Source organism: Zootoca vivipara, chromosome 7 (genome assembly GCF_965207765.1).
Source record: "Zootoca vivipara chromosome 7, rZooViv2.hap1.1, whole genome shotgun sequence".
Classification (NCBI taxonomy): domain Eukaryota; kingdom Metazoa; phylum Chordata; class Lepidosauria; order Squamata; family Lacertidae; genus Zootoca; species Zootoca vivipara.
The window spans coordinates 81,863,607-81,888,996 of NC_142590.1; the positions used below are offsets into that span (position 1 = coordinate 81,863,607).

At 46.9% G+C, this 25,390-nt stretch overlaps 1 protein-coding gene across 1 annotated transcript; it reads right to left on the reverse strand.

Moving 5' to 3' along the window:
• Window positions 1–286: 286 nt before the first annotated feature.
• On the reverse strand, window positions 287–23,179 carry CTCFL (CCCTC-binding factor like). Its single transcript, XM_035122082.3, has 11 exons — window positions 23,067–23,179; window positions 19,675–20,233; window positions 18,563–18,797; window positions 16,888–17,055; window positions 16,491–16,624; window positions 15,391–15,511; window positions 14,257–14,406; window positions 9,133–9,293; window positions 5,504–5,686; window positions 2,982–3,099; window positions 287–2,110 (listed from the first exon to the last, which is right to left on the reverse strand). Exons 2-11 carry the CDS (start codon window positions 20,209–20,211, stop codon window positions 1,977–1,979), a joined length of 1,941 nt encoding a protein of 646 aa, XP_034977973.3. The 5' UTR covers window positions 20,212–20,233; window positions 23,067–23,179; the 3' UTR covers window positions 287–1,976.
• Window positions 23,180–25,390: the final 2,211 nt, after the last annotated feature.

Below are 25,390 nucleotides of genomic sequence, written 5' to 3' on the forward strand. Positions count from 1 at the left end.
AAATGGCAAGCACCCATTAATGTTGGGGCCATTCATACGTCCAAGGGGAAGGAGTTCCATAGGTTAGGCACTGCTACAGAGAAGACCCATCTCCAGGTCCCCACACAGAGAGCACCACTTATTCGTAGGGCCACCAGCCAAGTCCCCTCTGCTGATCTTGGGCCTTGGCATGTCCAGCCCAAGGTTTACACAGATTTGCCATGACTCTGGATCCTTTGCTTTGGATTTCACATCAGAGAATCTAGTTTCTGAAGGTAAGGCATGATTAAAGAGGCCAGCTGAAAGATGATGTTCAGAAAAATCTTTATTGAACATGAAAAGCCCATTTCCTCCCAGAGCAAACACTAATGTTTGCCTTAAAATAGTTGCACTATTTTAAAACCAAGACATCAGCATTCATTGCATCTGCATCTTGTCTTTAAAAACGAGTAAACGTTAAAAGGAGAGGAACCGCAAAGCATACTGTTACCACACCTTATTGCAATGAAATAAAATAGGCAGTATGAACAATTCAGATTCATTCTGGTAACATCTCAGTGATGCTGCAGAGGACAGCAATTTCCAAGGTAAAAACATTAACAGACTTGAGCACTGTTTTCCTTGCGCAGCGCTTGCACCCAAGGATCTCTGCTGCTTAGCTAACCATTAAGGTTGTCTGATCTGGTCGGTATTTACGGAGGTGGGATGGGTGCTGAGAATTAGTCTCTCCCGCCTCCCGTATTCAATTAAGCGGCTCTATAAAACTGGATGGCAAAATCCATTGCATGAGAACTACTGAGAAGAAGGCAACTGGGAAAGAATTCCTGGGAAATGGTGACATAGCAAAATTAATTCATTTAAAGTGAAACTCATGCCAGCAAACCTCTGTGATACTGAAGGATGAAAGCATTTCTAACTGTTTGTGTGTGAATTGTGTGTGACAAGGGGAGGGATGGGCAGGGTGGGCAAAATAAGTTTTATTTCTGATTCCTATGTCAATAGACATAATACAACAAGCGTCAACATAGCCAAAAACCTAGGGTAAAATATGTAGAAAACTTACTTATTTCTTTCTACAACCTGAGGGCAATTGAAATAGCAGCTTACTATTCAATCAAGTCAATAAGAGACAGAGGGTTATTGGACCTGGTCACAATGCAAACTTGAAGACAGCTGCCACTGTCAAAATGGCTGTGAATATGTTTTCCACAAGAGAAGAAAACGCCTCTCTCCGTAATTATTTGTGCGAACAAGTTAAACGGAAATACACGATATTCAGACTTGTTTACAATCACAATCGTTCTGTGTGTTTTCTTTTCTTTTTCAATACACTTTAAAGGTAAAATGGGTGATTAGCAACAGGGTCTAAAATGGCTGGAGATTAATTGCTCAGAACGCACTGCAACATTAAATAAACTTTCTTCCTCTTTTCAGTCTGTTTATAGACTTACAGAATTTAAGCGGCGCAGCTACTGACAGTTTGCTTGTTCTAAAGAGCGCTGGAGGTGTTATGATAGAGGCACTCCTTCTTGTGGGTCAAGCAAGTTTCTGAAACACTGTTTAGTTTAGAGGGGATAACGGGATGAGTGCATCTGTTACGGTACCACTATAAACTCTCTTTTTAAAAAAATCATCATTAACTCCTGCCACATTTGCTAGAGATCTGGGATCCATGCCATAAAGGAATCCATTCAAATTGTACTATAACTCCAGCTCTTTATAACTAAACTTGTAACGCTGAATGGAAGCTATTTGAAATCCAACAATTTATTCATACTCCCTTGGCGAGACAGCCATAGTTATTTGGAACGATTTCACTGAGGCATTTTACCTCCACGAACCTACTCTTGACTTTTTGCATGCCATTAATAGAACAATGGAAAACATGGGCAGTTTCAGCAACCTTCAGGTAATAATGCTCTACAGATCTGCCAATCAAGCTTAATGCCTCGGAGGCGGTTGTATTTGCAAGCAGACAGAACAGGTGTTTAACCGCATCATTTGTCCATCGAGTTGAAGATCATCTCACAAGTCACCCCTGTTTTCTTGTCATCCAAAACAAGTTCCTCTTTCTCCCACGTTCCGACAGGGATACGAGGGGCGTAGAATTGAGAGTTAACACAAGGAGCCCCTGGCGGAGGGTGGGGGTGGGGTGGGGGGAGAAAGAAGAACATTTGTGGAGAACACAGAAACAGAGAACTGTAAATGTCAGGATGCTGTTAGCGGCTCCCGGCTGGTTGCCCAGGGAAGTCTAAAGACAAGGGAAAGTTTCTTACCGACCTTTTTTATTTCAATCTTTGCAGAGAGAAGCTATAGGACCCTGCCTCTTGGATAATGGCGTGGCCCAAGTGAATCACCCCCCCCCATCTCTCCCACTTCCTCATTCATCACTTCTACGGGTGCTGCTATGTTGCCCTCTGTCTTTGAGCTCTTTGCTCTCCTACTTTTAAGGCTCGCCGGGTTCTGGGAGATGGAAGGTCTGGAACGCTTTCGAATGACAACGTGTCAGCTGGGTGTTGTTCCAGCTTTCCCACAATTTCCCAGCTTTCCCCCTCATCTGCCTCTGAGCTGCGACCTCCCTCAAAGCCCTGTTGTAAATATTTACTGTCTTCCTCTTCCTCCCTGACAGTAGAGTTGGAAAGGACCCCTGGCGTCACCTAGTCCAACCCCAATGCAATGCAGGAATCACAGTTATAGGATCCCTGACAGAGGGCCCTGATCTGTGCATGCACAACTTCAACTGGAGCTGCACGCACATAGCCCTGTCAAATAGTAATATATGCAATATATTGTATATAGTTATGCTAATATACATGCTGGTATACGATGAGACCTTTTAGCCCTAGGCCAATGCCAACTCTCCTGTCTCCCTTGCCAAAATAATAAACACATGTTGTGTGCGGCTGTGTGAGCAAAAAGCTGCATGCTCGCAAGCAGCAACTCAGCGCGATCGCAGCATGTGAACAATCTCCCCTTTCACCTGAAGTCACCTCAAAGATTACCTCCTTCTTTAGTGTCACGGCTGGAGCCCTTGTTTTCTTTCTTTTTATTCTTGTTCCCTTTGCTAGGTTGAACAGTCCTTAACTCGCCACACTTTTCAGCATGCTTGCGCATATTATTCTGCTCGGAATAAGGGAGAAAAACAAACAAACAAGATTCACCTATCTAGTATATTATGCACAATATCCATCTGCCTGCCTGCCTGCCTGTTGAGAGTTAGGGCTTATAGTCACTGATTCAATGAATTGTATTGGGATCAACGTCAATTAGGATCAATATAATTCAATGCATTATATAATTCAATGAATTATATAACTTAGGATCAACATTTGACCCTGATTTCTGCATTGTAGGGGCTGGACTAGATGATCCTTGGCTCCCCTTCCAACTCTGCAGATCTATGATTTAGGCTCACGGTGGGAATATACAAATGGGAATATTAAATTTGTTTCTGAAAGGTCATGTGTAACTAGGTATCAAGTGCCCCTTCAACTGACTTTGTGGGATTTGACATAGATTTGTTCCACCCCCCCTGTTCTTTTATAGGTAAAGGGACCCCTGGCCATTAGGTCCAGTCGTGACCGACTCTGGGGTTGCGCACTCATCTCGCGTTATCGGCCGAGGGAGCCGGCGTATAGCTTCCAGGTCATGTGGCCAGCATGACAAAGCCACTTCTGGCGAACCAGAGCAGCACACAGAAACGCTGTTTACCTTCCCGCTGTAGCGGTTCCTATTTATCTACTTGCATTTTGACGTGCTTTCGAACTGCTAGGTTGGCAGGAGCTGGGACCGAGCAACGGGAGCTCACCCCGTCACAGGGATTCGAACCGCTGACCTTCTGATCAGCAAGCCCTAGGCTCAGTGGTTTAACCCACAGCACCACCTGGGTCCTTGTTCTTTTATACTAGTGTGCTATATTTTTGAAATATAAATAATAGAATCATAGAATCATAGAGTTGGAAGAGACCACAAGGGCCATCCAGTCCAACCCCCTGCCAGGCAGGAAACACCATCAAAGCATTCCTGACATATGGCTGTCAAGCCTCTGCATAAAGACCTCCAAAGAAGGAGACTCCACCACACTCCTTGGCAGCAAATTCCACTGTCGAACAGCTCTTACTGTCAGGAAGTTCTTCCTAATATTTAGGAGGAATCTTCTTTCTTGCAGTTTGAATCCATTGCTCCATGTCCGCTTCTCTGGAGCAGCAGAACAACCTTTCTCCCTCCTCTATATGACATCCTTTTATATATTTGAACATGGCTATCATATCAACCCTTAACCTTCTCTTCTCCAGGCTAAACATACCCAGCTCCCTAAGCCGTTCCTCATAAGGCATTGTTTCCAAGCCTTTGAACATTTTGGTTGCCCTCTTCTGGACACGTTCCAGCTTCTCAGTATCCTTCTTGAACTGTGGTGCCCAGAACTGGACACAGTACTCCAGGTGAGGTCTGACCAGAGCAGAATACAGTGGTACTATTACTTCCCTTGATCTAGATGCTGTACTCCTATTGATGCAGCCCAGAATTGCACTGGCTTTTTTAGCTGCTGCACCACACTGTTGACTCATGTCAAGTTTGTGGTCTACCAAGACTCCTAGATCCTTTTCACAAGTATATATACATATACACATGTAGTAATACATATTCATTCCTGATAACATAAACATAGGTAAAGGTAAAGGACCCCTGACCATTAGGTCCAGTCGTGACCGACTCTGGGGTTGCGCGCTCATCTCGCGTTATTGGCCGAGGGAGCCGGCGTATAGCTTCCAGGTCATGTGGCCAGCATGACGAAGCCGCTTCTGGAGAACCAGAGCAGCACACGGAAATGCCGTTTACCTTCCCGCTGTAGCGGTTCCTATTTATCTACTTGCATTTTGACGTGCTTTCGAACTGCTAGGTTGGCAGGAGCTGGGACCAAGCAACGGGAGCTCACCCCGTCACAAGGATTCGAACCGCTGACCTTCTGATCAGCAAGCCCTAGGCTCAGTGGTTTAACCACAGCGCCACCTGGGTCCCAACATAAACATAGGATTCACCAAACTGCTCTCTTTTACTGACTGATTCCTTGGTTCTTAACAGATGCATTTCTTTTGCATTTTTGGTTATAATGCAATGATACAGATTTCTTATGGTTTTTCTGTGTTTTTCTCTATTTAATTCTGCTGGATCTGACTTTTACTGGATTCCTTGGAAAAGCAAAGTGTGCACGTATACACACACTCTCTTTCTCTCTCTGATCCAAATGTGTCCAGGGGACTACAAAGGTTGACAACTCCTGATTAATGATAACACTGTCTGCTTCGACTGGCAGTGCTTCTATCGGGGTCTTGATGCCCCCCCCCATGCCAAACAAAAAGCACAACAGCAGCTGAAACTTCCACATGGCTGAATTTTGCAACCAAGACCAGATTTTTTTATTTTATTTTATTGCTATTGTGCTTGTTTGTAACCCACAGAGCACACACAGTTCTGGAACTGTTTGACAAGAGAGACATCTCCTTTACAAACAAAGTCAACTCACCCAGCGAGAATAGCCTTTGTCACATTTCGGGCATTTGTACACTCTTGGCTGAAAACTGGAGTCGTGGTACTTCTTGAAATGGACCATCATGAGCTGTTTCTGTCGAAAGCGTTTGCTGCAAGAGATGCAAACGAAGGGCTTCTCGCCTGTATGTGTCCGTTTGTGAATAACCATATGGCGTTGCTGGTGGGGAAGGAAAAGGAGGAGAACTGACTAGAAGGAAAGCCAAGCGTTTCAACAGCCAAGCCTGGGAAATATACAGAACCAGAAGAGTGATGAAAAGAGCAGAGGGGAGGTTGGTGTCACGCAGGCGCAATCTCCGACTGCTTGGGAAGAACCCAGGAGAGGACGGTACTTAGGACCGCTGTGGGGAGGTGGGGACTTTCAGTCACGGCAACTGATCCACGGGACAAGACCTACCAGGGATGCTACGCTCATTAGGCCGCCAAGTCTGTGCAGATCGTGTTCTTGCTAATCAAGAGTTAACTCCAACTTGCACGCTGTGATTTCCTGCCAGCTCATTCCTGACACCTACAGAGTTACATGCCCCTTGTGTTACAGAGTTGAGCAAACTCCCCAGTCTCATGAGGGCTTCCTGCATGCATTCCTTGAACGCCACTGGCCCTACCTGCTCCAACCCATGTGTGTCTGCTGACCCCACCCCATGAAGGTCACTCGTTTTCGGCAAGAGGACTGAATGGGGAACAGAACTGGAGCCACACTTCAGGAGGTCCTTGCTGTGGGAATGTTAGGGATGTGGATTAGGATATATTATTAGATAGATCCTATCCAAGCTCGTGTTAGCAAGCTTCCAATATCAGCAGTGACATTCCCCTTTTGTGCGCAGCAAAACGTGAGCGTTAGGTTTGCTAGAACCTCTACAACAATATTATACTTCCTGGCAAACCCCCTTTTTCCCTCTTAAAAGAAATACACGACACAATAGTTATTAAAATAAGATAGAGTTTACTCACATGACATCCTGAGTTAACAGCATAATCTCAGAAAGGCAGGCTTACGTAGGAAAGTTACAAATATGTACATCTGGAGTCCACTTAGTAAAGTGGGGCTCCATCTGGTCTCTCTCTTGGCAGCAGGCCGAGAGGGAGAACCATCCTAACTGTAGATTCTCTGGAGATGTGTTCCCATTGAAGAAGAAATGGCTAAGAGAGAGAATGGCTGCTGGCTAGGGGCTTTTGTCTGCCAGCTAATCCATCTCATCTGCATATCTGGAGGAACAGGAAGCTGAACTTAGTCAGGTGTCCCTCCAGGCGAGTTCCTCTTAGTGGACACTCTAGGAACTGTTGTGACTTGTCTGCCCCAGTGCTCCATCCCACACTTGCCATGGTGCATCTGATGGCACATTCCCCCGCCATGTGGACAGAACTGTGCACGCTGCCCCACCCCTCTGCTTCAGGGGCAACAGCAGCAGCACCCACCAGCCTCCCTTGGATGGCATTTTAGTGGTGGGTAGGCAGTGGTTTCGCTTTTGAATGGGAGCCGAGCTCAGCTCCCATCTGGTGTGGCCAGCCACCATCTTAAATTTAACCAGCATGCAATCCCCCCAGCCTATAGATCTCTAGGCTGGGCTTTACAGATGTTATAGATCTATAGGCTGGGGCAATGCATTCTGGGCAGGTACAGATGGCGGATGGGAGCTGCCTGCCTAAAAGAGGAGTCTGGGGGCCCAGCAGGGAGGTCAAGTTTGTGATGGGCCCTTCTGAGAAACTTGGAAAACTGATAGGGCATTTGTTGAAAAATAATCTGAAAAGCCCAGATGAGCAACTAGCTGCCAACAAGGACCACATTTTGAAGGACTAGCAACCCTGGATTTCTCCCTGCATGGACCCGGATGAAGGCAAAGGGGACTTTACCCCTTCCAACTCCTACACAAACAGCATTGCAGGCAGGCATGGGCAAATTCTCCCGTTGCATCCTTTGGTCCTCGCTGCCATTTGCCCGTGTCCTGCTTCATGTATATGTAAGAGGGAGCAGCTGAAGTGCATAAGGTGAGGACCAGAAGCGAATTTAGCCTCCGTCGCTGTTTTCTGTGGGGAGAAGAAAGCTGAAGAGCCTTTGCCTATGCCAAAACACAGAAAGTGGCTGAGGTGCAATGTTAAATCCAAAGGATGCAGATTCAGGCCATTGGCCCACCTAGTTCAGTATTGTCTACACTGACTGGCAGCAGCACTCCAGGATTCCAGGCAGGGAGTTTTTCCCAGCCCTGCCTGGAGATGCTAGAACCTGGGACCTTCTGCATGCAAAGCAGATGTTCTGGTCACCGAGCTGTGGCCCTGACCCAAGGAAGCGTCTTTAGGAGCAAGGATACAAAGTTGGGGAAGTAGGAGGGATGAAAAACGGCTGGCATATGTAACGTGGCCCTATTTTAATGCCCGTTTTCGACTACTCAAGAGTAGAAAGAGCACGACTGGAAAAATCTTGCTTTAGTCCCAAGTTTGTTTCAAAAAATAAATTAATCCCTTGAAAACACACACATGTACACTAATCTCATTGTATTCAGAATGCCAGGACCAGTTCAAACAGAAGTAAAAAAAAAAACCCGAGTTGTGTTAAAATTGGTAATGCAACAAAACAAACAAATAAATGCACCATGGAGAACTGGCTCTACTGAATTTATGCATTTTAATTCCAAACTCTCTCCCAAAGTCAGGCAAAGAGGATGCAGCATGCGTAATTCGTTCATTTCTACATATGCGTAAGCTAAGAAATGAGGAAAGTATGTACCCTGCTTTTTAAAAAAGGGATGGGAATGAGGTTGATGCGAGATACCATCAGAGAACGTAGTCGGGGCAAATGTATGTGAGCCAAATAACATACAAAGTTTTTCGCATATTGGGGGGGGGGGGACTTGCTTAAATGGGAAGTTTTTATTCTGAAAACAAAGCAACCACAGAAATCCAATCCAGAATGTGTTTGTGAGGCTACTCACTGCTTTCCCTTCAGTATAAGGGTTGTATCCAATGCTGATGGGAAGGCGTTCCACAGGGCGGGTGCCACCACTGAGAAGGCCCTCTGCCTGGTTCCCTGGAACCTCAATTCTCGCAGTCAGGGAACCTCCAGAAGGCCCTCAAAGCTGGCTCTCAGTGACTGGGTGCTCTAGCGCTTTCACAGCCTTACCCCAAAGCAATTATAAAAATTTGCATATGGCAAATCTTTTGTCCTACCACTAAGTTACAGCTCCTTCTGAAGCAAACCAGCTTTTAATGTATTTCCAGCTCCTTTAAAAGCAGGAATCAATTAATTACCACTTGATCACATGCCAATATAATTTTGTCCATTTTCATTCTCGCAATTCAAATATTGTTTCTGGCACATGGCAGAGAGAAGCGGCTTCAGATACAGAATTTCTCCTCTGATCATGGCGACGGCGAGTATCGCTGCTCTTAGAAGCACATCAAAAACTAGAACACTTAGTATAAATATCCCCTGCTTCTTGTACCAGAAAATCTTGACATTTTTTTTAAAAAAATGTTTGCAAAAGTATAGGATTTTAGCGTCAGACTGCGGCGACAAATATTTGCATGGTGATCAAAGAAAATGCATCTCCTCCTACCCACAGCAAACTAATCCCATCAAACCCACATTCAGACCCCGACTATCTTAAATACCTGCTTGCATGCGTAACTGCACACATCACATCTGAATCTCTTCTCATTTGTGTGGGTCTTCTTGTGCTGTCTGAAAGCATAGCGCTCGTGGAAGACGTTTTCGCAGTAACTGCACTTCAGCGGCACTTCGATATAGGAATGAAGGTTTCGCAAGTGGATTCCTAAGGAAAACAGCACCATCTCAATGATCCTTTCGAAAGATGGTGGGGAACTTCTTCGTTTTTTGAAAAGTATTTCTGCGGATTATTTCCCCAGGGAGGTTACATACAGAGTCTCCTTGAACATTGATCCAGCAGAGTTGAAGAACTATGGGCTTCAAAAACCCAGCCTCAGATAGAGACAGATGCAGAAGCTACGAGATCACAATTCTCAGTGGCAAATCCAGATTTACCACTGGGTGTACAACTCAACAGAGACGTGTAGCAAATCATACCTCCACGGTGAGCGCACCTGCATGGCATACCTGTTAGTTCCACTCTAGCTTTCTAAAGGTTTGCACATAAAAATGCAGCATGTGAAAGAAGCCTTACCTCTTTAGTAGGTTGTCACTCATTCTCTGCCCCTAAAAGTTCCCCCATAGAGCTATTTTTACCCCAGGTGGCGCTGTGGTTAAACCACTGAGCCTAGGGCTTGCTGATCAGAAGGTCGGCGGTTCGAATCCCTGTGACGGGGTGAGCTCCCGTTGCTTGGTCCCAGCTCCTGCCAACCTAGCAGTTCGAAAGCACCTCAAAGTGCAAGTAGATAAATAGGAACCGCTACAGCGGGAAGGTAAACGGTGTTTCCATGTGCTGCTCTGGTTTGCCAGAAGCGGCTTTGTCATGCTGGCCACATGACCTGGAAGCTATACGCCGGCTCCCTTGGCCAATAATGCGAGATGAGCGCGCAACCCCAGAGTCGGTCACGACTGGACCTAATGGTCAGGGGTCCCTTTACCTATGCTGGCACAACGGCCCTCTAGGAACAGTGGTCTATATGCCATGCAATACTCTTTTAGCTCGCATCTCAGGGTATAAAGCCGCAGCTATGACAAATAACTACCAGGGGTGTTGCAAATATTCACAGAGCTTTTTTAAAAAGGGAGAGCCTGTGATCAGATGCTTGCAAGCAGGAACTAGGAGGACCAAGCTTTGCTCAGCTTCATACTAAGCCGGGCTGGGCTCTCCATGATGCTGAGAACTGCTTCTTCCTTACCCTGCTGCCGAGTCCCAAGAGCCCAGAATAGCTACCTGGGGCAGGTACTCCACGTCGCTAGTACAGCATCCTTCTGCCATTCCACCATTGTCTCTCCTTGCCCTGGGCCTGTGGAGGGTAGGCACCAACAGCAGAGGCAGTGGAAACCTCTGAAATGTCTTTTGCAAGCGCTCAAACCAAGCAATCGCAAAAGCTCCAGCCATTTTGGGTTGAGTGCATCCTTAACGGTACCCGATTGTACAGTCTTATAACATTTAAATTCTATAGCGGCAATTCCAAATGTACAGTACAGTGGTACTTCGGTTTAAGTATACAACTGGTTCCGAAAGTCTGTACTTAACCTGAAGCGTACTCAACCTGAAGTGAACGTTCCCATTGAAAGTAATGGAAAGTGGACTAATCCGTTCCAGATGGGTCCGCGGAGTACTCAACCTGAAGCGTACTTAACCCGAAGTATGAGTGTAATTGGTTCTGGAAGTCCGTACTTAACCTGAAGCGTACTTAACCTGAAGTGAACTTTCCCACTGAAAGTAATGGAAAGTGGATTAATCCGTTCCAGACGGGTCCGCGGAGTACTTAAACTGAAAGTACTCAAACCAAGGCGTACTTAAACCTCCAGTATACCTGAAGGAGCGTCTCCACCCCCCCATCGTTCTGCACGGACACTGAGGTCCAGTACTGAGGGCCTTCTGGCGGTTCCCTCATTGCGAGAAACCAAGTTGCAGGGAACCAGGCAGAGGGCCTTCTCGGTGGTGGCGCCCGCCCTGTGGAACGCCCTCCCATCAGATGTCAAAAAGGAAAACAGCTACCAGATTCTTAGAAGACACCTGAAGGCAGCCCTGTTTAGGGAGGCTTTTAATGTTTAATGGATTATTTTATTTCATTTTTCTGTTGGAGGCCGCCCAGAGTGGCTGGGGAAACCCAGCCAGATGGGCGGGGTATAAATAATAAATTATTATTATTATTATTATTATTATTATTATTATTATTATTATGACTGTACTTGAAAAGCTCCTAGTTACCAGATTACCGGGGGGGGGGGGGGGATAAATCCCTGCAACGTGAGGGGCTTTTTTCACCTTCAAATGGAAAAGGGTCTGATATACTGTGCTTTGACTTCCACCCCAGCCCCAGAGCAAACTCGGTCATTGCAATAAGATCCCTTTGCTGTAACGTGCGCTATGATTCTCTTGGATTCAAAATTAATAATTCTGCTACACTGGCTTAATAAAATTTAAAAGGAGCCAGGGCTTCCAAGACTCATATAATCAATTAGTGTTTGCTATGCAGATATAAGAGTTCAGATGTTAATGGGCGCTCTGGGCCAGACCCATGAGACAATAAAAGCCCACAGAAGAGACTCCCAAGCAACTTCAAAGGAAGCATTCCCTGAATTGATTTTCATTGCCATTCCACGTCCTCCTTCAACTCTCCCTGGACTTGTGCTAAGTGAAGCAAAAATAGGAATTAATAAAATTACCTCCACCCCCCCCCCCAAAAAAAAGATTCCAGGAAAATACAGAAGTTGGGAAGCCAATGTTTCTATGATCTGCAGCTGAGCTATTCAGACTTTTCCGCAAATTGAAAAGGCATGCCTTAATTCTGTTTTTCAATAGAATAATCACGTATACTCTGCTCTCCAAGCATCCTTAACAAACTATAGCTCCCAGAATTGTTTTAAGCAGTATGATACTGCTTTGAATGTGCTGTGCAGGTGGGATCTTTGCTTCAGGGCTCACCTCTTCTATATTATGTTAGTTCTGCCCAATGCCCTTATAGTGCCACCTTCCATTTCTTGCAATGACAGTTGGGGGACTCAAATCAACCCCCAGTTATCCAGGGGGTGAGTCTTCCCTCCTTCCTGCGCACATGTCTGTTATGCTTTTCCGAAACTGGGTGCAAGCCAAGAGTTGATATCTAGGACTACTCATATTGTGATCCAGTGGGCCCACAATAGCCATATGTTATTTTCTGCCATTTCTATTCATAGCGTTTTATAATTCCGGGGGGACAGGACGGGACGTACACTCAAAACCAAGGTTTAAGTGGTTTCATGGAACACTCACCAACCCGTCAGATTAGAAACTATTCCCAGAAGATAAATACTGTAAACAAATACACACACACACACACACACGTTTTCCGCCCCCATAATGCTAGTTTGGCTAGCATTAAGAAAAAGCTGTCTTAAGATGCTCCTCCACTTTTAATGAATTTCAAGGAAACCTCAACTTAGCTTTACGGGTTTTTTCTTTCTTTCGCATTTCAGACTAGCAACATTGCCCAGGACCCACGGTAAAGACACGCTTTCATTGACTCTGGGCATTAGCACGCAGCCACAAATGTTCATGAAATTCAGAACCGCCACAAGGTGGTGCCCGCTCTCTTTGCTACAAACAGAAATTGGGAAAAGTTGCCTATTCTCGGGCCTTGTATTGCTCCTGCATAAAAAACCTCCCTTGGAATAATCGGAAAAGCTACCCCACCTCAGTGCTTCATGGGGAGCTGCTCACGATGCCTTTTAAGAATTTGTCTCATGCGGTAAAACTAGAGCATCTATTCCAGTGGGACATAGGAAGCTGCCTTATTATACAGCTAAAGATCTGGGGTAGCAGAGCTTGGGGATGCAAGGGCACCCAATAACTGGTGGAGTATGCCAGGAATTAATAAATGGTAGAATTGAGATAATATTCAGAGTATTGAAAGGAAGACGGCAGACCTCAGATTTAAAACAGAGGCTGAGCCAATTCTGCTGTTTGGGAGATCAGTGATAGCAATGCCATTAAGAACAGGAGGAGAACTAAGTACCGGGGCCGTTAAAGAACAATTTACCAGGCAGGTGCTGCTGCCTGTTAGTCAACAGAAGAAACGGCAGCTGGGGGAGAGAGGTCACACAGGGAAAATGTGCCCTCTTTGAAAAACAGAGGGGAGAGGAGACAGGTGGGAAGGAGTGGCTTGCAGCAAGCATCCTTGGGAAGGAGGAAGGTGGAGCCAGGAGCCCCCAGGTGGAACCACCTTGGCAGGCTGGGACACAGAGAGAGCATGTAGGATGCCTTCGACTCCCAGCGTTGCACCGCTGTGGCAAACAAGCCCCTCTTGAGATGCCACGCCCTGAACTCTCTCCAAAGGTGACCCAGGTGCAAATATGTGTGCAATAAACCCTACTTCTTAAAAGACACTAGTCTCCGCTGTGCCTTGATTTCCCAATGGAAACACAACCCAGGGGATGCCCTGGAATCTTGCTCCCACTTGGCGAAGATTGGGGGAGGGACGCCACTTCCGTAACAAGGCTGGGTCAGACTAGTTTAGTCTACATTTGCCATCAATGGCTCTCTGGGATTTCAGACAGACTTCTCTACTAGTGATACCTGCAGCTGCCCGAGATCGAACCTGGGACTTCTGCATGCAAAGCAGCTGATCTACCGATGAATAGACTGGACTACTACATCTATTTGCATTTGGGAAAGAAAGTAAGAAGTTCTCCTGGAAGTTCACCAGCTTTTCAGTGCAATTCCCCCCCCCCCCATATACAATTTGTGTATGCAGCTGTGCCTAGCACACACATTTCTGCAAAGCAATTTATTTGTTTAAATCCTGCTCTTCAGTGAGCATTTTCAACCCTAGAGCTGGAAACAAAAACAAAAAAAAAAGAGAAATTTTGATGGGAGAATTTCATAAGCATCTTGGACTCAACTGATTTGTACATGCATAGGAATAATGCTTGCTGGCCTCTTCAAAAAGCCTTCTTGCTGCTCTCGTTTGAGAAATCATGGTTTGCCCGCTGCAAAGATTTCAAGCTAGGTATTCATTTGGAACCAATGAGCCAGATTAACAATATATTTGGGGCAGCAGTTTCTTAAGTGAAAACGATGCCAAGCCTAATTCTCCGTTGATTTCAAAGAACTTTTTTTTTTAAGAGGTAATGGGACTTACTTAAATCACCCTTTCTGGCCACAGACGTGTTACAGTGCGGACACTGGTATTTTGGCACATTTTCCTCGTGTTTGTGCAACATGTGGAACTTCAGAGTTCCAGCCTGAGTGAACCTGGCCTTGCAAATCTGACACTCAAAGGGTTTTTCACCTGGGAGGAAAAAGATGGAAGATGTGAATTAGCAAGCAGAATGTCACAGCTGAAAACTGCGGTGATGTTTTACACAAACAATTCTTCTTTTTTGTTTTACTCCTAATTTTACTGCTGTTGTAAATGTCAGGTGTGTATTTCTCCTCTATAGCATCTTTAACATGTATTAATTCCATTGGGATTTCAAGGTTTCTGGTTTCTCTGCTTGATTCATCCCACGCTAATCGCACAGAAGGGGAACATGTGCCACATAATACTCGCAACACGTCACAGAATCAGAGTTGGAAGGGGCCACAAGGGTCATTTAATCCAACACCCTGCAATGCAGGAGTCTTTTGCCCAACAAGGGGCTCGAACCCATGACTCTGTGATTAAGAGTCTCATGCTCCAGCAACCAAGCTATCCAACATAATAAGTGGTATATAAGTTTCATCAATTAATTAATTAATTAAGTAAGTAAGTAAAACTTAGCTAAATGCCACCCATTGGAATGAATTTACCCAACGAGAGTTTTAAATTCAGGATGCAAGCTTCTAGGTCACGCAGAACCCTTCCTCAACTTAATGTTGAAGAGAAAACAACGGTTTCTGTGCAGATTGTGGATGTCACCCAGCTAACTCATACCTGCAGACTTCACCTGCAGTTGAGTGTGATTTGGAGCCAACACATATCTAGGAAATAAACAGGACATGTTGGTAGGGTCTGAAGTTAAGCCTTAGTGTTCCACCAGCTACGCTGATAACTCCGTCTTGTTTTTCATTGGCCCTGAGTTGACGTCTATCCTGTTGGCACCGAGCACCTGAGTTTGCTATCAGCGGGAACGAAGACAGTTCTGTATACTTCCCCTCCAACTGTTCCCCAGGGAGTTTCTTGCCCTGCCCTCCTTCTACGGCCCAACACTGTCTAAGACTCTAAGCTCATAGGCATCGCTCCCCTCCTTCAGTGAAATATTTCCATGACAACTGTCGCATTCCTAATTCTTACCGGAGTGAGTGACCATATGCCTCTTCAGCTTGTAAGTGTCCCTGCTTGCATAGGTGCAGAGGGTGCAGTTGTACGGGCGCTCTCCTGTATGCGAGCGAATGTGACGCTTCAACTTGCTGGCCTGTGGTTACGGATGGAAAGAAATTAAAAAGCACGATAGTGCCTGGCACCCTGCCAAAATAACTCATCACTTCAAAAAAAAAAATTAAGTTTGCTACTACAAGTGTTATAAATGTCAGTGAACGCCATCATGACAAATGGTTGGAAATTCCAAACTTTTTTAAAAAAACCCATTAGGTTTCATTTTCCCGAGCTGAGAGTAAACTGGTGGAACTCACCACTTCACACTACAGAATGATAACCCGGCTGGTTTTGTATCTGTTTTTATGACTGCATGTTATTGCCAAATGAATTGAATTAAGTTATTTCTCCAGATAGTTCTGGGGAATCTGTGGCCTTTCAAATCTTGCTGGACCTCCCATCGTCCCTGATCGCTGCCTATGCTGGCTGGGGCCAAGGGGAAGTAAAATCCATACGTTTTTTGGTACAGTCGTACCTCGGAAGTCGAACAGAATCCGTTCTGGAACGTCCGAGTTCCAAAGCGCGGCTTCTGATTGGCTGCAGGAAGCTCCTGCAGCCCATCGGAAGCCGTGGAAGCCCCGTCGGACGTTCAGCTTCCAAAAGAACATTCGAAAACCCGAACACTCACTTCCGGTTTTCGACTGTTTGGGAGCTGGAACGTTTGACTGCCAAGGCGTTTGGGAGCCGAGGTACGACTGTATACGCATAGATGAACCAACGACCGACTCCCTATGAATCAGCACCCTCTGTTCCTATTGCATTCTTATTTTGCGTTGCCTTGTTGGCTGTTCCCACCGGCCCACAAAGCTTCAGCGGAAGCGTAGCCAAGTAAATGCTGCAAACGAATAGCAAACGTCGCAGACGAAGGAATAAAAGTGAGCGCGCACATTGCAAGTGGCAGGTGCTTCTCTCAGAGAGCGTCCTTCCCTCTGAAAAGCAAAACAGAAACCCGTCCTCTTTACCCAGCCATGCGCCAAGTACGGCACTCGAAGCGATTCTACTGCAAGCGCCGCACTTACCTCCACACTACAATAGTTGCAGAACGAGCACTTGAAGGGCTTCTCGAGGGTGTGCTTGTACCGCCTGTGCCGCGAAAGCTCGCCACTGGTCACGAAGGCCATGTCGCATTCGCTGCACTTGTATGGCTTAGTCCCTGTTGGGAGAAACCAGACGTGAGGAGGGGGCGCTATGGGTGGCTGCTAGCCGAGGTGGCTACTGGCCTACTGCAATGCACTCTCTACGCGGGGCTAACATTTGAAGGCGGCTCGGAAACCGCAACTACTAATCCCGAATGTGGCAGCTAGACTGGTGACCAGGAGCAGCTGCCCAGAACCGTATCGCACCAGTCCTGAAAGATCTATGTTGGCTCCCAGTTTGGCTCCCAATTTGTCAGAAGCCACGCGTGCCAATCCGTACCTGTGTGCGTGTTCACGTGGTTGCGCAAGAGGGAGACGGTCCGGAAAGCCTTAAGGCACAAGTGGCAGAGGTGGGGCTTTTCCTCGGAGTGCTTTTTCACGTGGCGATGGAGGCCTGACGTGCTGAAACAGGCAAACGTGCAGAAACTGCAACGGTGCAGCGCATCCCCTAGGAGAACGCAGCTGGTTTCAGGTCAAAGAAGCCACAGGCAGAAGTTAAAACCATCTTTCCCCCCCATCACGACTCAATCCGCAAAGGCCGTTGCCTCTTTCTGGGGCGGCCTTTCCGTGAGTCAGCCTGCAAATATTTCCTGGTGGCCTGGATGAGCTGAGCAAATTTGTCCTCTTCACCCGTGATTCATGCCCCACACAAACAATCTTTCACTAGCTCCGAGTTTACCAAGGACGTTCCCTCTGCTTGCATGCACAAAAGGTAAGCCCAAACAGGATAAAAGTAGTGAACTTTCCCCTTCCTCCACCGTTAACTTCTTTTTGCCTTAATAACAAGCACTATGGAAACAACAAACCGCTGAGGGCACATGTTATGAACTGAGAAAGCAGGTTGGCAGGCACTTTTAATACGGCCACCCTCCCCTCCGTGTGAATCCTGCATTCCCCTTACCATGAGAACAGCCCTGGTAGATCAGCCTAAAGGTCTATTCAGTTCCAGCCTCCTCTTTGGACATCCCATCAGATGTCAAAGAGAAAAACAGCTACCAGATTTTTAGAAGACATCCATAGCTGCCAAGTTTTCCCTTTTCTCGCGAGGAAGCCTATTCAGCATAAGAGAAAAACCCTTAAAATAAGGGATAACTTGGCAGCTATGGACATCTGAAGGCAGCCCTCTTTAGGGAGGCTTTTAATGTTTAATTGATTAGTTTATTTCATTTTTCTGTTGGAAGCTGCCCAGAGTGGCTGGGGAAACCCAGCCAGATGGGCGGGGTATAAATAATAATTTATTATTATTATTATTATTATTATTATTATTATTATTATTATTATTTGGAGAACCAGATGTCTCTGAGAAGCCCACAGTCAGGGCACTGTTACTCACCAGGGACTGGCATTCAAACAGGTGCTCCCTCTGGTTCTGCAGCTAATATGAAACCCCCCTCCCCCCAGCTGGAGTCCCACTGACCTGTTGTCTTGACTAACACCAGCCACTCTGGGCGGCTTCCGACGTATATAAATGGAAAACCAAACATGAAAAAAGCTTCCCTGTACAGGGCTGCCTTCAGAAGTCAGCTAAAGGCTGTCTAGTTACTTATCTCCTTGGCTCGGGGTTTGCATAAGCCCATGCCCTCCAACATCTCTTCTATGAAAATAGGGATGTCCTAAGGGAAAGCAGGACACCCTGGGATCAAATCAGGAACCGGACGGCTTCTGTAAATCTGGGACTGTCCTTGGAAAACAGGGACACTTGGAGGGGCTGAGGTACTAGGCATGAATGAATAACTATGCATAAGTAAAGAATGAACACCAAACTAACGACATCCCCCCAAAGGTGCCCAAGTACCTGTCCAACTGGATCTGAACAAATGTCCACCTACCCCAAGTTCCTAACAAGTCGTCCAAACAGCAGGCACCATCAAAGAACCAGAAGTCCTTACAACAATCTGTATTTACACAGGAAGTACAATATACACTGCAGCGCAGGCGACTCCGCGACTCCTTACCTTCTTCCCCGTGGACTCGGTTGTCGTGGGCTTTCATGGTCACAACAGGACGCTGTTCCTTGTTCCGGTCCTTGTTTTCAGAGCTGTGGCACAGGGAGGCACCTGCTTTCCTTCTGCCGCTCAGAGGTTTCGCCTCCTCCATCGCAAGGGAACGGCCGATTCTGTCTTCCTCGGCTACAAAGACCTGCTGGTCCTTACCACCAGCTGCAATTGTATATTTACTTCTATCCATCTGCTTTTAAGACAGAATGGAGAAAGAGCATTAATTCCAAAATGTGACGAATCGTAGGCACACAGCACACAGCTCCAGACGGATGATTCGCTTCTCGGCCTTTTGGCCAAGATCAAGCATAGTGTGCAGACTGATGATTCCAGCCCAGGCAAAAATTTGCGGATAGCGTTGGAACTCTTCTTAAGTCACAACTCCTAACTCTGAGCACTGCCTGGCAAGGCTTAATACAGCAGTGGAGCTTCTGTTACACTTGCAGCTGCTGCTGGGCATGCCGACCAGGGCAGCAGGCAGGCAGGCAGATTGCTGCACCAGCACATGACAGCAGTGGGGACAACTTGAGATCCAATGGGTTTTAGGCTGGATGCAAAGCACAGTAGCAAGACTAAGTGTACCTAAAGGTTGCCAATCAACATAGCTCAGCGTTGCCCCATTTTTAAAAGGAAATAATTTTAGGAAATATTCTAGAGGAACTTTATTTAAACCACCTCCCTCCCAAGTAATAATAATAATAATAATAATACCCAGCCCATCTGGCTGGGTTTCTCCAGCGACTCTGGGTGGCTTCCAACAAAATATTATTAATAATAATGAAAAGCGATAAAACATCAAACATTAAAAGCTTCCCTAAACAGGGCTGCCTTCAGATGTCTTCTAAAAGTCAGATAGATGTTTATTTCCTTGATATCTGATGGGAGGGCGTTCCACAGGGTGGGTGCCACTGCCGAGAAGGCCCTCTGCCTGGTTCCCTGTAACCTCACTTCTCACACCTACTATTGGTTTCAGTTTTGCTTGATTTAAATCAACCCGCCCTGAAAAGAAAGCCAGTGCAATCCCATTTGCTTCCAAAAGGTCTGAAGCATATTTATAGCCAAGTTCTTACCAACTGCACATGAAACCGAAGGGCGTCCGGGGTCTTCTCCGCCGACCTTTCACTCCCATGATTTAACACCTGCACTTCTTTCAGGCTGTGGGTGTGCACCCCTTCCATTTCAGGGATTGCATAGAAAACCTCCGGCAAACTTATCACCAGGCTTTCCTCTCCTGCAGCTTCGCTCTGTGGGACCACCTCCAAAGGATGCAGGATGCTTGCCTCTCGCTGCGTCAAGGTGTGCAGGCTGTCCTGCTGATGGGCAGGAGGAGCCCCCTCGAAATCATCCTCACCTTCCTTCAAATGTACCGTCTTCAGCAGAATGAGGCTTTTCCCTCCCAGTCCTGAAGACGGGGGAAGCTGCGTATCTGACCCCTCTTCCAGCTGTCTATCAAATGGGATGGGAGGCAGGGCATCAACCTCACCTTTGCCATCACTGCAACTACCCATTTTCTCCCAAGACAGGCTGCCTTCTTCTCTGCCAGTCTTCCGGACCCTTTCGGAATCTTTGATTTTAGTGAACTGCTGACCGAGTTCTGCGTCCCCCATTGCTGGGCTCAGCAGGCGAAAGCTACCAGGGAACAAAGTTTCTCCAGGTTAGAGAAGGGCCAAGGAAGGTCACGGGGCCAAAGCAGTCCGTCCTCCGCCGCGACCGACCCCAGAGGTAAGAGGGGTGTTTGGAGGGAATGCTTAACAGGACCGGCTGGCAGGCTGCTTGCAAATGGGGGAAGGGGCTCTCCAGCCCTCTATTTCCCCCCCTCCCCCAAAACAGAACTTTGCTCAAAAAAGGGGAGGGTGCTGAGTTGGGATTTAGGCCATATCCCCCTCCCCCATGTTTAGGCCATTTCCCTGTGTTTTCTGCATCTTTTACTTTCAAAAATAAAACCTAAAAACTTGAATGCCGATCTCATTCCAAAAGGATGTTTTCCTGCTTTCTGTACCACATTTTAAGACTTTATGTGCACAGGACTGGCTTGAAACGCGGCTAAATCATTCTTTTTCTCATTAAATCTGGATTGAAGCTAGTTTGGGGGGAAACGCATCAAAGTGCAGTGTTTCATAAGAAATGATGGGACAGATGCAGGGTATAAATTGTGGCTAATGGGTCCACACCGCTTCCTAAACCAGCCATGGGAACACACAGGGTGCAGAGTCAATGGGAGTGTGTACACAGCCTAAACTCCAGACTGGTGTTTGTTGTGGAATTGTTGCTTCTAATGCATGCAAGGGTTTTTTGGTGGAGCTTTTGCTTTGTTTTGTTTTGTTAGCATCCAGTGCGAAAACACAGGCATGGCACCATCCAATCAACTGTAAACAACATGCAGGTATGTGACAGACCCCTTCCCAAATAAACACAGAAATGTGAAAAGGTTTGTCCAACCATCCTGTACTCGCATTGGACCCATAATCCATAGCATCATTTAGTACATGCACATACAGTCTGAAAGTAAGACAGAAAAGCTGGTACTGTTTTTTCAAATGCCCCACAGCCTAATTTCCTCTGCCTTCTGTCCTCTACCCATTTCCCTTCTCTGTTGGATTCACCCAAAATGCTTTTAATACCAAATGAGAGCTGAAAATTCCAACTAGTAATCCTGATCAAATGCCAGGGATCACGCACCCTTTTATTCAGCTCCAAGCTATCCCTAAACCATCTGTACTGTGCTACGACCCTGAAGCTCTTCTGCCAACTCACACAACCCCTTTTTCCTCAACTACAAGGTAATTTCTAATTCAGGCTCCACTTTCTGAGTTTGTTCAGTTGCCTGAACTAAGTTAAAAAAAAATCCCGCAAATGAACAGACAGGAATTGTTAAAAACACTACCAAAAATCTACGGAGGCTTGTGTGCATTTTTGGAAGGTAGCTCTAGTCTCGTAATCCAAACCTAAACATCTCACTTTAATAATTTATCTCCTCGGCTGGAGGAGCCCCAGCCCAGACTATCCTTCTAACGACACTGCCTACCAAGAGCATAGCTGTCAAGTTTTCCCTTTTCTCACAAGGAAGCCTATTCAGCATAAGGGAATTTCCCTTAAAAAAAAAAGGAGAACTTGACAGCTATGACCAAGAGTTTAATACTGATAGCAACCCCTTCAATGCTCAATACAGTAGTACCACATTTTGCATATGCTCCATCCCATATTTTGCTCCCTTTCCCCCCCTAAACTCAAATACAGCACTCCCCCACGGTAATTCCTCTACTTTACTTGCTGTTCCCATATTATCTCAAACCCTAAACCTTTCTAATCCCAATCCCATCCTGAAATATTGCTTCCCAGCCCCCAGGACACCTTTTAAGAACATAAGACAAGCCTAAAGAATCGGGCCAGTGGCCCACCTAGTCCAGAATCCAGAGCTCAGAGCAGTAAACAAAATGGTTTGTGGGAAGCCCGCAAAGGAGGACATGATCACAACAACCGCACTCGGCCCTAACCCTAACTCACTTATTTATTCCTTTACTCAACTGGTTTAGTTCTCCCATCAACATGTTCTCTGGGTCTACTGCAGAAATGATAAGAAAACCACAACAGTGTGGCTTATGTGGTTTTTGTTTTGATTGTGTATTTTTTGTTTTTATCTGGTGCTTTTTTGTTATGAACAGCCCTGCAATCTACTGACAAAGAGTAGATACAAATTTAATAAATAATAATGTGTGCCAACTGTACATACATGCATGCTTTTTTGCTCAGACTGTGCACATAAGCTAGCACATTGCGACTTCAAATCACGATCTGCACCTGACTTCACATCAATCCGTGCACGCGATTGCCTTGCTCTTTGTACAAAAGCAGCCTTGGATCAATGCATCACACCGGATCTTTAAAAATGTGAGGTTGCTCTGCTCAAAACCATTCCTCTTGAAATCAGTAGAACATGCTCCAAAGGCTGTACAGGCTGCAAACCCATGCACGCTTTACACAACAGGAGCAAGCCCAATTGAATTCGGTGGGACTTACTCTTGAGCAAACACGCATTTGAGATTACAATATTTTTCGGTCCGATTCACCGGCATCACGGTAAGTGCCCACAGGATTGAAACCTGAGTGCTTGAGCCCCATGCAGATTTACTCGGAAGTAAATTCCACCGAAATCCTTTCCTTCCACTTACTTAGGGTGAAAGCAGCTGGACTTACTTCCAAGTAAGCATGCATATGATCGGGGCCCCACCCTGCATCTTTCTAGCCTGCTCCCGTCCCATTCTTCATCTGGGATGACGAGATCACCCCGATTCCCTCGAAAAATCCCCCCCCCAAATATCGCCATTCCTTCCAACTCTCTCCATTTGTCTCTAGTTCACCGCAGCCTCACTTTGCAATTATCACCCATACCCGGCATCTCATCCCTCATTCCCTCCCTGGATCCCCCCCCTGGCCTGCAGGGGGCCTCCCCCTCCGTCCTCACCCCCCAAGAAGCGCCAGACACCCCCGCGTTCATCCAGCAGGGCGGCCGTGCGCGCAATCCGCGGGGATCTGGCTGGTCTCTCCCGGCTGCCTGGCGCAAGCAAACGTTGCAACAGCCAGCGAGCCCGGGGATGCAATGCCAAGGCGCGCGCCAAGTAAACTCTGCAAGGCATGATCTTCAGACATCCGAGGGCAGTTTGCACAGGTCCAGCTGCACCGCTGCAGATCCAGGCACACGGCTCGTCGTTGATGCGAAAGAAGCACTATCCTATGCCTAGGATCGCGGTTACCCGCCTGCAGCCTCACTTGCGCACGGGGACGCCGTTTAAACTCAGTGGGGCTTGCGCAGGGTTGGAGTGCAAGGTTGCACCCGCAGTTAACTAGGAGTAAAGTGGTATGCGGTGTAAACGGGTTTGCTGGGGGGAGGACCCCTGTGCGTGCTTTAAATCCCGCATCAATGGGATTGCGCCCTCCAAGGAAGCCTGGGATGGGGGAACCCAGATGTTACTAAACTGCCACCATCCCAGAATGGGCCGTGCTGAGGAGGAGGAGGAGTACAACAGCTGCAAGCCACAGCCTCCCGTCAGCCGCTGCAAAGGCTTCTGCAAGTGTATCAAGGGCCTACCACTCTCCAAAGTTTTTGCAAGGGGCGCACAGAACCCTGAGAGACAACTGAGAAAACTCTGTTTGCATGCCGGGTGAGAGGCGGGGAGGAATTGGAACAGCCTCCACCAGTCTGGCATTCTCCATATGTTTCGGACTGCCTGATAGGAGTTGCAGAAGCAAACCATTTCTCATTTTAAGTGCAGGGAGCCCAAATGTTGCTTCCACCAGCCCCTGCCAGTGTGATCAGGGAGTTTATCCTTGGCTAGAACCCTGAGCAATGAGCCTTCTGCACAGCAACATTATTGCAAGACCCACTTGTTCTCTTTCAGCGGCATTCCCAAGCAAAGAGCTGCCTAGCCTCTTTCCTGTTATTTGTGAAATTAGTCCCCATTAGTCCGTGTTTTGGAGGCAGCAATAACTAACATGTCACAATTTTCTTGACCTTCGCCTTTTCTAAGTGTTTTCATTTGAAATCACTTCTGCCGGTTTGTGTTGAAATGGCCTCTTGGAAGATATCCCCAGAGAGAGAGAGAGAGAGAGAGAGTTTTAAAAGACAAAATTTAACTGGCCAATCCTCTCCAAGCCTTATCACTCACTAGCTGCTGGTTTTTATAGTTGCATTGCTCTGTATTCTAGGAGGTTGCCTAATGCAACTCAAAATGGTGGATGGATCAATCCAGCACGTAATTGGTCCTGTTCTCAGTGGTTGGTGGCCTCACCAGTCCTAGTTGCCGTATCTGTTTATGATACCCTGCATGCAGATAGGAGAAGCAAGGAGCCTCAGAGCACATGTGAAAAGAACAGAAGAAGAGGTGTGTAAGATCAGACCAAAGGACCATCTAGTCCAGCATCCTTGAGGGATGCAGGTGACGCTGTGGTCTAAACCACTGAGCCTCTTGGGCTTGCCAATCAGAAGGTCGGCGGTTTGAATCAGGGCTGTAGCTGGGGGTGGTGAGGTGGGCCCCCGTCAGGGGCGCAGGCAAGGGGGGGGGCGCAAAATCAGCTAAAATACATCTATAAATAAAAAAAATAGATTATTGCCTCATAAGAAAAGGTTTTAAATAGAGGGTGAATTGAATGGGGGGAGGGGGTTGGAAGAGAGGCGGAAAGAAGAGCTAATTTGTCTGTGGTTAGGGGGCGCAATCTGGATGGTTCTGCCAGGGGCACAAGATCACCTAGCTACAGCTCTGGTTCGAATCCCCACAACATGGTGAGCTCCTGTTGCTCTGCCAACCTAGCAGTTCAATAGCACACCAGTGCGAGCAGATAAATAGGCACCACTGCGGTGGGAAGGTAAACGGCGTTTCCGTGCACTCTGGTTTCTGTCACGGTGTCCCGTTGCTCCAGAAGCGGTTTAGTCATGCTGGCCACATGACCCGGAAAGCTGTCTGTGGACAAACAGCGGCTCCATCGGCCTGAAAGCGAGATGAGTGCCGCAACCCCATAGTCACCTGTGACTGGACTTAACTGTCCAGGGGTCCTTTATCTTTCCTAACCGAGTATCCTGTACTTGCAGTGGCAAACCAGATGAAGCCGAGAAACAGGACTCAAGTTCAACAGTCCTCCCCACTCTTCTGTATGGTGTATGGGGTGGGTGGTCCCCACCCTGCACTCAGATCTCAGCTGATGAAACAATTTATTTGGTGGCAAGGAAACTTCAGGTTGGATGCAAGCGTACAATAAAGCCTTGGGAGACCTGTTCCGTGGACTAGAGCACAG